The sequence below is a fragment of the Cynocephalus volans genome, chromosome X (assembly GCF_027409185.1).
Source record: "Cynocephalus volans isolate mCynVol1 chromosome X, mCynVol1.pri, whole genome shotgun sequence".
NCBI lineage: Eukaryota > Metazoa > Chordata > Mammalia > Dermoptera > Cynocephalidae > Cynocephalus > Cynocephalus volans.
The window spans coordinates 175,536,056-175,553,778 of record NC_084478.1 but is presented as its reverse complement, the minus strand read 5'-3'; the positions used below and the strand labels follow the sequence as shown (position 1 = coordinate 175,553,778).

Sequence of the window (17,723 nt, the reverse complement as noted above, 5' to 3'; positions counted from 1 at the left end):
GAATAATCGCGTTGATAGCTACAAAAAATCTTGCTGGGATTTTGATAAGAATTGGTTAAACCTGTATATCAATTTGGGAAAATTCAACATCTTCCCTCTGTTGAGTTTCCCAGTCTATGGACACATGATATCCCTTCATTCATTTAGATATTTGATTTATTTCATCAGTGTTGCATAGTTTTCAGTGTACAAGTCCTGTACACGTGTTTCTTGATTTACACCTAAGTATTTTTTGAGCAATAGCAAATATGGTATCATAGTTTTCATTCTGGTGTCCACCTGTACATTGCTAGTGTGTAGAAATGCAATTGATTTTTATATGGTTATCTTATATTCTGAGACCTTGCTGAACTCACTTATTAGTTCTAGGAGTTTCTTTGTAGATTTCTTAAGATATTCCACGTAAACAACCATGTCAACCGCACATAGAGATAGTTTTACTTCTTTTTCTCCAACATATGTGCATTTATTTCATTTTCTTGCTTAGTGGGCTAGCTAGAAATTCCAATACTATGTTGCATAGCAGTGAAGAGAGCAGACAGCCTTGCCTTGTTACCAGTCTTAGAGGGAAGGCATCAGTCTCTAACCATTAACTGTGATTTTAGCTGTAGGTTTATTATAGATATTCTTTATCAAGTTAGGATGTTCCCCTCTATTCCTGGTTCTGAGAGTTTTTATCATGAGTAGGTGTTAAATTGTCAAATTGTCAAAAGCTTTTTCTCCATCAAATGATGTGATCGTCATATGATTTTATTTATTTGTTAGATGATTGTAGATTTACGTGCAGTTATAAGAAGTAGCACAGATAGGTGCCATGTACTTTTCAGCCAGATTTCCCTCATGATAACATCTTGCAAAGTGGTAGCACACTGTCACAACCAGGATTGTGACCGTGTTACAGTCGAGGTACAGAACATTCCCATCACTACGTGTATCCCTCAGGTTGCTCATTTATGGACACGTCTACTTCCCTCCCACCCCGACTCCCTCCTTAATCCCTGGCAACCACTAATCAGTTCTCCATTTTTACAATGTTATCATTTCAAGAATGCTATACGAATAGAGTCATATAGTATGTAAACTTGTGGGATTGTCTTTTTTTCACTCAGCATAATTTTCCACAGATTTATCCAGGGTTTTGTGTGCATCAACAGTACATTTCTTCGTATTGCTGAGTAGTGTGCCATGGTATAGATGTACCACATTTTGTTTAACCATTCACCCACTGAAGGATTTCTGAGATGTTTCCAGTTTCGAGCTATTATGAATAAAACCGCACTATAAGCACTTACACACAAGTTTTTTAATAAACACCAGTCTTCATCCCTCTGGGATAAATGCCCAGGAGTACAACTTCTGGGACATATAGTAGCTGCATGTTTACTTTTTTAAGAGCTGCCCAACTGTTTTCCAGAGTGGCTGTACTATTCTACATTTCCACCAGCAATGGATGAGTGATCCAGCTTCTTCACATCCTCACCATGTAACAATTCAGCAGCATTTTGTATATTCTAGACACTAGGTCTTTATCAGACATATGATTTGCATATGTTTTTTCTCATTCTGTAGGTTGCCTTTTTGCTTTTTTGATAATGTCCTTTGATGCACAAAAGTTTTAATTTTGATGAAATCCAGTGTATCTATTTTTTCTTTTGTTGCTCATGAGTTTGGTCTCATATCTAGAATCCATTGTCAAATCCAAGGCCATGAAGATTTACCTCTGTTTTCTTCTAAGAGTTTTATAGTTTTAGCTTCTATGTTTAGTTTGTTAATCCATTTTGAGATGATGTTTGTATAAGTTGTGATGTAGGGGTCCAACTTCATCCTCTTGCATGTGGATATCCAGTTGTTGCACGACCATTTGTTGAAGAGACTATTCTTTCCCACATTGAGTGTTCTTAGCACCTTTGTTGAAAATCAATTGCCCATAGATTTATGGGTTATTTCTGAATTCTCAAGACCATTCCATTGCTCTATATGTCTACCCTTACACTGTTTTGATTACTGTAGCTTTGTAGTAAGTTTTGAAGTCAGGAAATCAAAACTTGTCCTTTCATCTTCAATATTGTTGTGAGGTGATAATATGATTCTTATTCTTTCTAATTCATGTAGATAAGATGAATTAACTTTTGGATGTCGAACCAGCCTTGTATCCCCAGAATAACCCCAATTTGATCATGGTGTACAATTCTTTGTATAAATTTCTAAAACTTTTTAAAGAATCTTTGTGTCTCGATCCATGAGAAATATTAGTCTTTAGTTTTCATTTTTTTTTTTTTTTTTTTTGGAAAGTATTTTTCTTTGTTTTCAGGGTAATATAATGCATTGGAAAGTGTTCCCTCCTCTTCTCTTTTCTGGAAGAGGTTATGTAGAATTGGTGCTAATTCTTTGAACAATTGGTATAATTTTCTAGTGAGACCATCTGGTCCTAGAGTTTTCATTTCGGGAATTTTTAAAATTATAAATTTAATTTATTTTATAATTATAAGGCTATTCAGATTATTTCATATTGGGTAATTTTTGGTAGTTTGTGCTTTTAGAATAATTGCTCCATATTACCTAAGTTTCCAAATTTGTGTGGTTAGAGTTGTTCATAGTATTCCCTTATTATCCTTTTCGTGTCTGTAGGGTCTGCAGTTACATCCCCTTTTTCATTCAAGATATTGGTAATTTGTGTCTTCTCTTTTTCTTTGTCACCCTTGCTAGAGATTTGTCATCTTCATTAATTTTGTCAAAGAACTAGCTTTTTTTCATTGGGTTTCTTTATAGTTTTTCTGTTTGCAATACCATTGATTCTGATTCTTTATTATTTCCTTTCTTCTGCTTGCTTTGGGATTATTTTGCTCCTCTTTTTCTAGGTTCTTTAAGTGTAAACTTAGATTATTGATTTTAGATTTTCTCTCATTTCTAATGTAAGCATTTAGTGCTATTAATTTCCTTCTCAGCACAGCTTTACCTGTGTCCCACAAATTTTGATATATTATGTTTTGATTTTCATTCAGGTCAGTGTATTTTTTTATTGCTCTTGAGACCTCCAAGATGGCCCATGCACTTTTAAAAAATGTGCTGTTTAGTTTCTAAGTGTTTGGTGATTTTCAAGCTGTCTTTCTGTTATTGTTTACTAATTTGAGTCCATTATAGTCAGAGAAACATCATGTATTATTTCAATTCTTTAGACATTTTTGTGGATTGTTTTATAGTTCAGAATATGTCTATCTTGGTATATATTCCTTGGGTGCTTGAAAAGAATATATATTTTATGGATTTTTAGTGGAGCACTCTATAAATGTCAATTTAGTCCTATTGAATCCTATCATTGAGTTCTATATCTTTCTGATTTTCTGTCTAGTTCTATCAGTTGTTGAGATACAATATTGAAATCTTCATTATAGATGTGTCCCTTCAGTCCCTTTTAATTTTCTTTGCTCTGAAGTGTATATTAAATGAAAGTGGTATAAATGTAGCAATTAAAAGACAGAGGTTGGCAAAGCAGATAAAAAATATGACCCACTGATATGCTGTTTGCAAGATGGTCACCTCAAATACTATACAATCATTTAGGTAGGTTGAAAGTAAAAGGATGGAAAAAGATATATCATGCAAATGTTAATTTTAAAAAGTAGCTGGAGGAGCTCTAGTAATATCAGATAAAGGAGACTTCAGAGCAAAGAAAATTAACAGGGACAGAGAGGGACATTACGTAATGATAAAGGGGTGAATGTACCAGGAAGACAAAGTAATCATAGATGTGTATGCTCCAAACAACAGAGGTGCAAAACATAGGAACTGAAAATATAGAACTGAAGGGAGAAATAAAAAAATTCACATTTATAGTGAAGATTTCAATATTATATCTCAGAGTGGATTTTTTTGGATTTGTACTATTTGGGGTTCAGTTAGCTTCTTGAACTTCCAGGTTTCTGTCTTTTGCCAAATTTCAGGAATTTTCAGCTATTATTTATTTGAATGCTTTTTCAGTCCCATTCTTTCTCTCCTCTCCTTAGATATTTTTTATAAACCTTAAATATTTTGTTAGATATTTTGTTTAGAATGCCAAATGTCCCTGAGTCTCTGTTCTTTTTTTTTTTTTTTTTTTCTATTTTCTCTCTGTTGTTTAAATTGGGTAATTTCTATTCTATGTTAATTCTTTCCTCTGTCCCTTCCATTCTCTTGATCCCATTCATTAAGTTTATTTCATTTATTGTATTTTTTAGTTCCAAAATTTCTGTTTGGTTCTTCTTCACATTTTCTGTTTCTTTGCTAAGAATTCCTATTTCTTTGATGAGACTTTCTCTATTTTTTTAATTTGTTTTAAGCATGGTTCCAATTGTTGGTTGAAGCACTTTAATGATTACCATTTTACAATCCTTTTCAGATAATTCTAACATTTATATCATCTTGGTGTTGGAACCTGTTGATAGTATTTTTCATTCACTCTGAGATCTTCCTGGTTCTTGGTATGATGAGTGATTTTCTATTGAAACCTGGACATGTGGGGTATGATGTGATAAGACCAGATCTTATTTAAATCTTCTGTCCTAGCTGACTTTCTCTGACACTGCTCTGGCAGGGAAGGGAGACACCATCTTATTTGTGCCAGGTGGATATAGAAGTTCAGGTTCCCCGTTTGGCTTTCATGGACATCAGGGTTGGTGGGACCCCTCATTCCTGCTCGGCAGGAGTGAGAGTTCCAGGTCCCCACTAGGCCTCTACTGATACTTTATTAGTGAGGAGGGGGAAGAGTGCTTCATTACTGCCACGTGAGGGTAGAGCCTAGGCTCCCTGCTTGGCCTTTGCTGATGGGATGGGATGGGACTACAGGTTTTTCCATGGTGTTTGGCTGAACCAGAGAAGGCTTTTTTCCTAAAAGTTTTGTGTCTTGATAGGCTACCCCTTTACTGATCTTTTGGCTAGAAAAGGCAGTCTTTTGTTGGGGCCTTTTTGACTGTGCCATTGGCTTCTTCAGCTACAAGTCTGGCATATATGAGGCAAAAATAAAGCCCAGGGAATTCACCAATGCATTGTTCTTCAGGCCCCAAGGTCCCTAGCCGGTCTACCATTTTCTCTCCGCCTTTCAGGGTCTTTGTGGGGTTTTTTTTTATACATATAATGTCCAGAGATTTGTGCTGCATTCAAAAGGAGAATGTGAGAAAGTACCTCATCTTCCTAGAGGTGGTTTTAGTTGTACTCAGTGGGAGAATGGAGAAAAGTACTTCTCCATCTTTCCAGAAGTAGAAGTTTGGACATTGAGATTTTAGAGCCTGATGCTGTACTGCTAAAGGGGTTAACAGGAAGGAGAACTGCCCTCATATATAAAACACTTGAGCAGAGCTCTTATTTCATGTCTACATCATGACAAACAACAACAAAAAAATGCCAGCTTAGCTTGGTTTGCATATGTCTGCTCATCCATCATGGAGGGCATACATTGGAGTAGCCAAGATTCTAGCCTGCTCAGTTAGTTTCCATAAACCAGTGCACCAGGGTTTCATGAGCCCCTTCCAACATCCATTGCTCTCTTCTGGTGTACGTCAGGCTTTGAACTGTTGGTCAGCTCACTTGGATGGGTACTAACAGGGCCAGAGTTGGTGGCTGCTCTTTCTGTGGGCCAATAGGCTTACTCCAGCACAGCTGAAGGGGCCTAAGCCATCACTTGATCCAAGCACTGTGTTTTTCATGTGAGGAAACTGTGTGTCAGAGAATAGAAGAGCCTTTCCTTGGGTCCCACCGCATACCAAACAAAAGCAAAGCCAGACCTAGGATCTACAGTCCCTGCCTGCTGTAAGCCCTCTGTTATTTTAGTTACATCAGGCTGCTCCTCCACCACCCCTCTGCTCTCCAGTGAACTTTGTTCTGCCCCGTGGCCAGTGACTGTCATTTCATCCCAGCCAACGACCTCACAGAAGTGCCCCTCATTCCTGGGGGTGGGAGTACCCAATGAGGGTGGTGGGGTGGGGAAAGAGACAGGGAAAGGAATGTGGCTGACTCCACAAAACCTGTCCTCAGAGTGAAAGTCTGTGATTCACGGGGTCAATGGTCTCATCTTCATATCTGAAAGACAGTGTACTTTTTGTCTCCCTAAGCCCTGTGTCTAGGTCGTTTGGGAAGCACCTTGGAGAGACAAGAATAAAATTGCAGGTCAAACAATGGATGACTGGAAAAATCGGCTTGTAATCAAGAGCATGCTTCCCCATTTCGCCATGGTGGGAAATCGTCAGGAGCCCAGAAAGCTCCAGGAATCGGTCAGACAATGGGCTATGGGGGGAGGGGGGTGTTGAATGCTTCTAATCTTAAACTTGAACGTAAGATATGTTATTGAAATTCTCTGTGCAAACTTGATGGCAAGGAACCAACTCAAAATATAAGAACTTTGAATCTGATCTAGAAAAGATCTAGGAAATGAGCTGCCCCTGCCCCTTGTGGGTTTCTGGTAGAGCTGAAAATACAGTCCAAGCTTCCATCTAGATTCCCAGTCCAATGATCTGTGCACTGCACCCCTTCAACAAGAAAAAGAGGAAGGGTTAGAAGGAAGAAGATTCTATTTTTTCTTTTAATAGAAACCAGTCAGAATGGCAAGCACTAGATGTATTGCATTCGCTTCCTAGTATGACTGAGAATAAGAAGCCACAGCACAGAAAGGGATTCCCATTCAACTCTCTGGCCCTGGTGTCCTTTTAAAAAGTCATTTGACACACTTCTACTTTCCTGCCTGAGAACCCAGACATCATCCAAGTATCTGAAACTCAGCATTAGGGATTCCAGTGGTAGTTCTAGTGGCCACGCTGATGATAGAAGGGGCCATGAGAGCCATTGGCTGGTTGAATTTGATGATAGAACCTGCAACATCACCAGTCTACCAAAATTAGCTCAGTTAACAGGAGTTGCAGCAAACACAATGTTTTTTTTATTTCAGGGTTTTCGGCTCAGAGAGGAATAGCTTGCTTAATCTCTGAAATTAATAAAGCAGAGAGGAAATGGCTCTTCTAGAGCTGTGGGTCTGCTTCCTTCCTGTTCATAGAACTGGGAGCCCCGGGGCTTAGGTAATGCCATTTCACATAGCTAGAGGGCTGGTCTTCTCCAATTCCCAGGGCCATCCACTTTCAGTAAGTCAGCTATTTAATTGAGGGTTTTGATATGTGCGCAGGTGTGGGGGGAGTTGATTGAAATCTTGCTTTTCTTTGTTTTTGCCCTCATTGTCAACCACCAACAATGAATGAGAATGTGTTATCAAGTTGAGTGTGTAGACATTTATAAAACTTTGTTTACTCAAGTCCCCGCTCTCCCAGAAATGGCAGTCGGGTGGAATGGCAGAGATGGAGCAGTTATTTGGCCAGCAGCCTGTCCTCCAAATTGCCATCCCTGAATCAGGAATCTTCTAGATCAGTAAAGGAAAACATCCTGGTAATGCACCCAGAGCCCATGATCAGTTTTGGCGTGACTTTAAATTTCTCCTTTGCTTCCCACTTGTTTCCATTCACTTGGGCCAAGTCCTAGGAGAAAAGGGTGGGTGGGTTGTAGTTGCAGGGGTCCTCTTCCCCTTCTCCTCACCCACTCTACCAAAACTCTTTTAAAGTATGTGAGTAGTAAATAACTGCTTTGGTTTTGATCAGCGTAGTCCTTGATGCATGTATAAGTATTCTAGGGAGGGCTGTCCTTAGAATAGGTCCTTGGAACAGCCATCAATGTCCTTACTTTTAAGAAGGTCCCATTGTTCACACCATTTCCAGGCGTGGCTTGTCTTTGTAGTTGGCCTTTGGGGTCCTTTGTAAGCATTTCTAAAAAATCACATTCATTGCTTTAGAGGCACACCTTGGACTTGATCAAAATCAGCCCTTCTACCTCCTCCATGGCACACCTTGTTCTCTGTCCTTGGCTCTGAGTGGTCTGACTATTTCCAAGTCGCCAAGCTGTCCTAGAAGACCAAGAATTTGCCCAAATTGAGGGGATCCAAAAAAAAATATGCCTCAGGCTCTGAAAGCAGCTCCCTCAGATGAATCTTCTTCACAGTTGAAACCACATGTGTCTTCTTGGAAGACACATATGGTCTCTGAGGGGGATGACATTGAGAGAACCCACTCCTTTGGCTGGGTCTGAAAGGTACTGCTGAAAGGTACCGAGAGCCAGGGCAGCTCTCGGTCTGAGAACAGCTGAATTTTAGTAGCTGGTCAATTCCTGTAGCCTCAGGAAGGTGCCTGATGCAAATGTCAAACTCTGCTGCTCACACTGAGGATATCACCAGCCGGGTGTTTGTGGAGTGAGGGATAGAGATAGACAGATTAAAAGCAAAATGATCTGAGTTCACCAAGAAACCTGCTGTCCAAACAAGTTTTGCAGGGCCTGGAATGTGAGTGGCAGAAGGAGGTCCTTTGCAGGAGCTGGGCTTGCATTTCCAGGGTGCGGCCTCAGCTGGGTGTCAGATGTTTCTGGTGTTTGCCTTCCCTCTGATGCTTCATAACATGCAGGGGTGACAGCCCAAGCTCAGTCCCAGGAAACCATGTGCATCTGGAAGCACATCTCTTGCACCACTCTCCCTCATCCAGAACGTGTCCCCAACATAAAAACCTGCTTCAGGCATTCAGCCTCACTGGCTTTCTTGTCCTTTCCCCCAAAACAAACCAAAAAACAGGTCTCAAATCAAAGTCTTGCAATAGAATCATATCAGGCCCAGAAGAGAGTTGTTTTTAAACAGCCCTGGGATTTATTTACATGTAAGTAATTGGGAGCCCCCTTGCAGGGAAATGTGTATCTGATGCAACAGTGCCTCTTAGCCTGAGATCAGGACTCAGGACGCCTGGGTTCTAGTCTTGCATATGCTCCTAGCAAGCTACAGGATTTTGTCCATCCTTTGCTCTCTCTGAGAACAAAGTTCAAATCAACCAAAAGTAAGAATAAACACCTTTGATGAGCATGAACTAGGTGCTAGGCCCTTTGCTAAGCACTTGGGAGACATTATCTTCTGTAATCCTCATGAGAACCCTGAGAGGAAGAGGCTGTTATTATCTCCAGGAAACTGAGGCTCAGCCAGGTTAAGCAACTTGAACAAAATCAGACTTAAGCAGTGGCAGATATCAGAACCCACTGTCGTCACCACCGTATTCTGCTGCCTCTTATATCTAAAGCATGTGAAAAACCACAAAATGCTGAATACATATCAAGCAGAAGTAGTCATCCTAAGAAATCTCAGCAAAGCAAGTACCTTTCTGGCATTTGTTTATTCATTCAGTAGCATGATTGCTTAATGACTCTTGTAATCTGGAGGAAAGAGGAGTTTTACCTTTTGAACATTTGGGCGTCTATCCAAGGTGAATAAGGCATCCAGTCTCTGCAGTTAGCACGTGGAGTTTTAACAGGAGACAACATTTGACCCTTCCCCTTGAAGTTGAGATCTCAACTCTTCCTCCAGATCAGTAGGTCTATTACTTGATTACTAGGGCAAGAATCTCCAAATTGGGAGTGCTACAGAGTTGGAATGCAGTGTGCGTGTCACGTGTCATCTCTGCATCCGCTGCCAGTTGCAAAGATTCCCCCAGCTCTCAGCAGCCACCTATTCTATTCATAAGGCAGCTCCTAGACAAAACGGGGTGTTAATGGCATTAAATGCACAGCTGAAGAAGGAAGAGGGCACTGTGCTCTTTGCTCATTTTCTGTGTTCAGCCATTTCATGTTAATAAGTGACTCAGTGTCTAAGTGACAATGAGTTGCCACGCCCAGTATTCTTTCTGAGCTTCCCAACCACTCCATGGGGAGGGAGGTATTATTATCTTAGTTCTTCTTTGTAGAAGACAATAATAAGGTCTGAGAAATCCGGTGACTTGCAGAAGAATGGCCATCGAGAAGGTGGGAGCTACATCAAGGGTCCCCATTTGGGTGGCTCCAAGTGCAGGGTGCTTTCCACCCACAGTATGACCCAAACCAACCCCTCAGTCCTTCTCACCTCTAAATGAGAGTGGGGCTGAGGAAGGGGGAGAGAGGAACTGTCAGTGTGACAGGGTGTGTAACAGGAGATTAGGATGGCTACAGTGACACCGGCCCCCTCCTGTCTGTCCCTCTTCTGTAGACTGGGGAGCTTGGAAATACCCAGTAGGAGGAGCTCTATTCACCTTCTCCCGTGGTGTGTGATTGGGTTTAAGATTTGTGCCCATCAGCCCTGGAGATACATACTTTTCCTTGCAAAAAGAGTGCTGGACTCAGGAAAGAGACTTCAGACTTGATCCCAAGGCTCTAATAAGCATTTTGCAAGACCTTGAGCAGATCCCTTTCTTTTTGAGGTCAGAGGGCATGGGTGTGATCTTTAAGGGCCTGTGTATCTGTGGCCTCCTGCCACATTTCCAGGGTGCTTAGCCCTGTGCTAGACCCTGGGCTGCAGGAGTTCATAGTCTAGGAGCAAATTATTCCCAGACTTTCTCCACTGGGGACAAATCTGTCCTACTCTGTAGTTCTTGGTGAAATGAGGAAGAGAGAATGGTCGAGTGGCTCCCTTGTACAATGTACTTTCTGTGCATCAGCTCATTTGCTCCTGCGAAACAGGGATGGGTGTTTCCACTTCATTGAAAAAGAGACAGAAGCACAGAGAGGACAGGGACTTTGCCAATGTCACATGGGCAGGGGGTTGTAAATGCACATCTCAGACCCAGGAACCCTGTCTCCAAAGCTCTTCCTACTTTGCTGCTTCCCATGCCCGGATTAGGAACCCAGATATTTGTGGGGCCTTCTGCAGGGTGACACTACTCTGGGTGCTCTGCCTAGAGCAGTTGAAAAAACAGAATCCCAGATTTCCTGGGGCTTTCATTCCAGTGGCAGAAACAGCCCATCAACAGGTAGAATGGAAGCATCTTTACTTTGTCCTGACAGCTCTCTGCAGCCTTCTAAGCAGCAGCATCCACTGCCCAGCCTGGCAGAAAGACAGGTTTAAAAGCCCCCAGGGAGGTGGGAACAGCCAACAGGGACAGCCAGCCGGGAGCTGGAGTGAGTTGTCTAAATTGCACTGTTAGAAGCCTAGAGAGGAAGCCCAGGTCCAGAGATCTGGGTCTTTTCCAGCAGCCCCTGCTTCATGCAGGTTGTGGGTATGTCCCAGGTATAAGCCTGGCCCCAAGAGAGGGGAGCCCATGTGTGGGAGCCCCACTTTCAAGACCCAGCCAATCTCAGGGAACAGCTCATTGGGGAGGCAGGTGTCCCTGCCACTTACTAAGATCTTGCATGCGCCTCTGGGCCTCAGTCTCCACATCAGTAAAGGAGGGTTACTAATTGTGCTCTCTGCCTACAGCGGCGCTGCTGGGCCATGAACAAGGTATGGATGCGGATGTGTTCTAAACTGCACACAGTATGGCTGCTGTTAGCACTTTTCTTACTGATCACAGATTGGCACTGACTCGGAGTTTTTGCTGTCAGAAGGGCAATGGGAAATGTGTGTCTTTGGAGCTCAGATAGGAACATAGACCCCTGAGGATCTCACAGTCCCATCAGCAGCCCCACTGCACTGAGAGCTAGATGTATGGTGTAGCCACGAGCATTCTGGGTCGAGGCCTGCAGTGCGTATGCGCCTTTCTATTTGGGGGATCCTCCCCGTGGTGCACGCAGCTGTTTGCTCCCCTTGCTCCCCACCCCTTTTCCTGCAGCAAGGGCCCTTTCCTGTTCCAGACACCCACTGGGGCGGGGGCGGGGGGTGCAAGCAGAGCTCTTGCTTTCAGACAGATCTCTTCCACAAGAGTTGAGCACCACTCAGCTTACAGGACACCACTGGGCTTGGCATCTGGGTCCTGCCTGGGCAGCCCAGCTCAGCAAACCGGTGACCTGCAAATTGCAGTCGGTTTGATGGGGAAGATGCTGGGAGGGGAGCTCCATTTTGCAGCTGGCTCCTGCCGGCATCTGGGAGCTCAACACTGCCTATTTGTGAACTTCTAGGAGCCCACGCTCGTCCAGTCTGCATTCCTGCCTAGCTCCCTCCTCCAGTTTCCTTGGCATTAGGCCCAAGGTTAACAAGTGTCTGGAGGTAGAACTCCCCTGCAGAGGAGAGGGATGCTGTTGGAGCCCTAGGCAGGCACAGCAGGAAAGCCCAGCACAGCTGAGGCACAGGTTCCACTCCCTCCTGGGGAGTGTGCAAACTGGGGGGTGGGGGGGTGCTATGCCCTGGAGATGTGGACCTGTGGGTCTGCAAACGCTGGACTGGCCTGTGCAGGCTGCAGCCTCTTGCTTTCACTGATAGCCCCAGCTGGAGAACTCAACGTTTCTCTTCACTGTTTCTTTTTGCAGATAGCTATTTGGGTCATAAGCTGCCCCTGGGGTGCTACATTCCAGACTTCTGGTGGGGGGTGGGGGGAGTGTGCTTCTAAGGTTTGGGCTACAGATTTTGATTTCAGCAGTTGACATCGAATAATTCGTCCAGCCCTCCCACCTCCCCTGTCGCCTTTCCTTCCCCTCCCTTCCTTCCTGCCTTTCCTTTCTTCTCCTGTCTCCCTCCTCCCTTCTCACCAGACTCCAACCCCTAAACGCTGATGTGAAAGGCAGGCGTGAGCCTCAGGCCAGTGGACTTGATCACTGGGGCCCAGACCCAAGGCCCGGGCGTGGCTGCTGCTGTCACTGCCTTCCCGCCCTTGCCCCTGCCCCTGCTCCTCGGCACAGACTTGCCTGTGCCCACCTCCCCTGGGGTGCTGCAGGGCCCCATCACTCTCAGTTGTGTTGCCCCCAAGGCTGGCAGCTGGGCGAGGCGCTGGCACATAGCAAGTGCTCAGTAAGTAGTGGCTGCTGTTCACCTTGACCAGAAGTTCCCACAGAAATCATCAAGGCCACCCCCTTTGTTGGACAAAAGAGAAGGCCATGGGCACAGAGGGGAAGGGGCTCGTCCAAAGTCGTTGGGCCACTCAGTGGCTCCAGCACGGTTCCTGGAAAGTGCTTGAGCCCTGTCATGAGGCCAGGTGCTCTGGGAGTACAGAGATGGGTAGGAGACAGCCCTGGACTTCAGAGAGTCACGCTGTGGAGGCGGAAAATGCATAGGCCTGACATGGCAGCCTCGAGGTTGGTCAGAGAGCCTGGGATGGGGGAAGGGACGGGAGGTGAAGCCGTATATCTCAGAGACCCTTGAAGACCTGAGGGAGAAGGCCGTGCTTTAATTCACTAGACAAAACTCGAATTGTCCAATGATGCACAAAGGCTGTAGGAGCAAGGCCCAGGGCAATCCCAGGGGGCAGAGTGTTGCCCTCCTCTGATGGAACCTGCTGAGCGCCTGCCAACAGGTGCATTTGGGACTGCCGCGTCACTTGCACGATTCAGAAATGGTCACCTAACTTGCACTATGTTGGCAATCTTTAAGCTTTTCCACTCCAAAAAGTTTGCACGCCCACTGTCCTGTAAACAGTGGCCCACACGGCCCCCTGCAGTGTGAGGAGGGCAATTTAGAAATAATTCATTTCCTGCAGGAAAGATGCTCAGTTTATGCTCTAGGTCAGGGCTTGGCAACCTACAGCCTGTGAGCTCAATCCAGCCCACAGGCCATTTTTGTAAATAAAGTTTTATTAGCACACAGCCATACCCAGTTGTTAACATATTGTCTACCAAACAGAGTTATAGAGTTGCAACAGAGACCACATGGCCTGCAAAGCCTAAGATTTACTAGCTGGGCCTTTACAGAAAAAGTCTGCCAACCCTGATCTAGGTCACTGGGCATTTGGCTCATTTTTCTGAGGCCACTGTTCCCCTAATAAATGGACACTCCCCTCAGTCTCACAGTGGGGTCAAATCACAGGCCCTCACGCCTCCATGCATGCTATGCTTCCCTCCTGTGCCAGAGCTGGCCCCGACCCCACGCTCTGGATCCCCTGCTTCTCGAGAGCTCTTGCCTCTGCTACTGTTCCTTTTCCATCCATTTCCCCTCCCATCAGCATCCAGAGAGATCTTTTACAAACAGACCAACAGCATCGACAGCTTAACCCCCCGCCACCCCCCCAATGGCTTCCCACTGCAAACACGATACAATCCAATTCCTTTCCCATGGCCTGCAAGGCCGTTTGTGAGCTCATGGCTACTTCCCTGGCTCACTGTGCGTCAGGCACACTGGCCACCTGCCCAGCCCTGGCACGGGCCAGGAGCCTTCTCCCCAGGGCCTTGCCGCTTGCTGCCCTCCAGCCTGGAGTGCTCTGTCCCCAGCTCTTCTCCTGGCCTGCTCCTTCCTGCAGTTACACCTTCCCTTAAATGTCTCCTCCTCAAAGGAGCCACCTGGCCACTCTGTCACATCGCCATTTTTTCAGTCTTCTGAAGAATACTTTTCATGCTCTGACCTTGCTTCTTGCTCTTTGCTAATTGTCTGGCCCACTAGAATTCCAGCTCCTTCTCTCCGGTTCACCACTTCTGTCCCTCGGGTGCAGTCGTTCTGGCGGGGGTGTCTGTGCTCGCAGAAGCCTTCATCTCTGTAGTGGAGGGGAGCCCAGCGCTGCTCTCTAGCTGCCTCCTTTTCTAGAATAAGCCTCAGGCACTGAAGTTGCCTAGGGTTAATGTTGCCCACGTGACACTGTCCAAAAAGCTAAACATTTTCTTGCCTCTTTTCCTCCCTGAAGTCAAGCCTTTAGGGTTTAGGACAATGAACTTGGCCTATATAAAATACCTACAGGAAGCCAGTCCTCGAACACCAACACCCAGTATTTGCTGTCCGTACATATGGCTTCAAACAGCTAAGTGTCGCTCATCCTTTTTTTTTTTTTTTTTTTCTTTAGCCACATGACATCTAAGGAACTTAGAAATGCCTTGCCCTTTCCTGTAGTTAAATCTGACATAAAATTACTTTCTTGGCAGCATATTAACAAACAAAAATCTCTCATGTTTTCCTCAGTAATCCAGCTCCAGTTAAGAAAAAGATAATTATGAATGACTACAAAGAGACAGACTGTGCTGCGGTGTCTGTCAATGACACACTTAGAGTGAGTCTTCCTTCTCTGGCTCAGTCAGTGGAGCATCTTCCAGAGCAGCATAACAAGAAGGCAATATCCTGTAGGAACACTGCCCTGATCACCAGCGCCACCACCGGTGTCCTCAGCACCGTGACCACCAGCACCGTTGCCACCACCATCACCTCTGCCATCACTACCCACTACCACCACCACCTCTCTCTCTCTCTCTCTCTCTCCCTCTCACACATACACAGGTATATGACACTTTCCATGATGCCATCACAGACACTGTCCACATATAGTAAAATCAATACATGTTTTTAAACTGTCATTATTTTCAATATATCACTTACTCCTGTTGCTATGTGCCTCGGGGCGATGGAACGTCAGCATGTGTCTGTGGCCGGAATTGAATTAGGATTCATTACAAGAAAGGGTGATATCCCCGAATGCATACTTAAAAAAAGATAAGTTTGGATGAGGGATCTTTCACTTCATAAAAGGATATACAGAGGATTTCCTCTCAATGGCAAATTCTTGCTGCTTTTTATTATGATGTGGTTTACAAAAGTTAGCCTTGCACACAGCTGTTCAGGAGCACAGCCAGTGACTAAAGGCAGATCTGCCTGGAACGGCAAACGCTGCTGAGTAAACCGTATTAAATGCTATTTTAGGACCACCAAGAATGTGTTTGCATTTTCAAGAGTGGGAAGAGAGAGAATATTTATTTGGTACAGTGGTAGGCACTAGGCTAACTTTACATTTCTGAACTCATGGAATCCTTATAACAAATGTGTCAAGTAGGCGTCACTCTCCCCTTTGTGTAGATAAGAAAACAGACTTAGAGAGGAAAAAGTGACTTGCCCAAGGCAACCACCAGTTATAGAAAAGGTTGAGACAGAATGTGAGGCTTTAAGGCCTACCTCCAGCCCTCTCATCACCACACACTGCTAAGTTCTACTTTCAGAATTTGGTATCCAGAAGTTTCTTTGTGTGATCAGATTATCCGTTTGCCTGCAAAGCTCTTGAGGTGCAAGGAGTGTCTGTCAATTCAGTCAGATACACAGCAGTGCACCCTGGCACTTGAGGGCACGCTTGGGTTTTGCAGGCAAATGGTTGGGCCCCGGAGGATCAGCAAATTCCCAGCAGCCAAGCTACCTTAATGTGCATAGTAAAAATTCAGTAGGAGCGTCCTTCTCTGAGGTCACTGCTATCTGTCACTACCCTGTGATGTGTGACTTGGAAATCCTTAGGGCAAGTACAACAGTCCCTACAGGCAAATTGAAATGCCACAACTGAGAATGAACAATGGGTTTTTATCCTAAGTGTGTGGAATTGAAATGACCTGCCTTTCCCTTGGCACCCCAGAATAACCTTTGGGTTTACTCAGCGAAGGCTAACTCACTGCTGAGGTGTCCGCACATCCACCACCATACATGCCTGGGGTTCCTGGGACTCTGCAGTCTGGGCTGCACTCTGGAGTCCTGAGTGAAAGGCTCTCCTCTGCCACTGACTAACTGTAAGACTTTAGTAAGTCACCTGGCCCCTCTGAGCCTCAGTTTACCCGTGTAAAAAACAGGGACTCTAAGCACAGCTTTGCCTACCTCCTAGGATCGTTGCTAAAAATCAAAGGACAATGAGTGAGAAAGTATGTTGTCCACTCACAAGAGCTGGGATCTTACCTGTAGTTAGTAAAACCGAGATGTGGGTCTGAAGGCCTAGGAAAGTCCAACATCCTGAGAGTCTATATAGATGCCTTCAGCCTACTGTTAGAATGCTTATGTAATTTGCATGAACACAATAAATCCCTCCACATCCCTGAAAAGGCTTTGTGGCCAGGACGCACCTACTGTGTGTGCATAAAAATGCAGAATCAGCCTTCTGGGCACCGCCCCACCCCCACTGCACAGGCAGGCTGTTTCCTTGTGTAGACACATCTCTTGCTGCTTCTGGCCGTGTTGTTCCCAGAAATGGTTCCAGAGGGGATTCCCACTTGGTTTGAAGTATATCATGAGCCCAACTTTTCAGGGTTCCAGATGTAGAGCTGGGCTGGAGGAGCTGGGAGGTGAGGGGTGGGCAAAGCAGAACAGGCTCTGGAGGATAAGGCCTTCAGAGGAGTTTCCTGACCCAAAGTAGATGCAGTCCAGGCTAGATGGCCCATTGCCAGCCAGAAAGGGAATACAACATCCTCTCCAACTCAAATGGCGGTGACCAGTGCGTTCCCCAAACCCTGCCAGAGGATACTAGGATCTTGCCAAGCCCTGCCCGGGTTGCAATTTTAGATCAAAAAGGACACTTGGCCTTGAGAAGCTGCAGAAACCAAAACTCTAGTTGGTGCATTTGTTCATGCTTTTTCCCTTGACCTTCAGCCTCCGCTAGGTTAGCATTCTTTGGTAGCACAGAGGGCACAGGGCTCTGGATGCCTTCATTCAGCCTAGGGTCCAGAAAAGCATTGCCTACACCTGCTTCTGGTCCTGGCCGAGGCTGCGGCACCGTGCACTGTGGACAGGCAGCAAGAGTGGAAGGGTACTTCTCTAAAGATGCCTGGAAGTCGGCTTTGCCTCCCAGCCCTCCCTGCTGCTTTCCATCTAGCTCCAATAATGGAAGTTACAAAGAGGACCTATGTTGTGAACACAGTTTGGCAGTTCCTCAAAAAGTTAAGCCTAGAATTAACATATGACCCAGCAATTCCACTCCTTGGCTTATACCCAAAAGAACTGAAAACTTGTTCACAATTATTTATTTATTTATTTATTTTTATTTTTTTTTTGTGACCGGCCGCACCGAGCACACCGGCCATCCCTATATAGGATCCGAACCCGCGGTGGGAGCGCTGGCCACATATTG

The 17,723-nt window shown here is 45.0% G+C and overlaps 1 protein-coding gene across 3 annotated transcripts in view; it reads left to right on the top strand.

The window, feature by feature from the left end:
• The window catches only part of MAMLD1 (mastermind like domain containing 1), a 116,257-nt gene that overhangs the window by 49,279 nt on the left and 49,255 nt on the right, over positions 1 to 17,723 (top strand). For all 3 annotated transcript variants that reach the window (XM_063083588.1, XM_063083590.1, XM_063083589.1), the window contains exon 2: positions 6,084 to 6,242. In XM_063083588.1, the coding sequence (XP_062939658.1) occupies positions 6,147 to 6,242 (96 nt within the window). In that variant the 5' untranslated portion in view covers positions 6,084 to 6,146. The remainder of the gene's footprint in view (positions 1 to 6,083; positions 6,243 to 17,723) is intronic.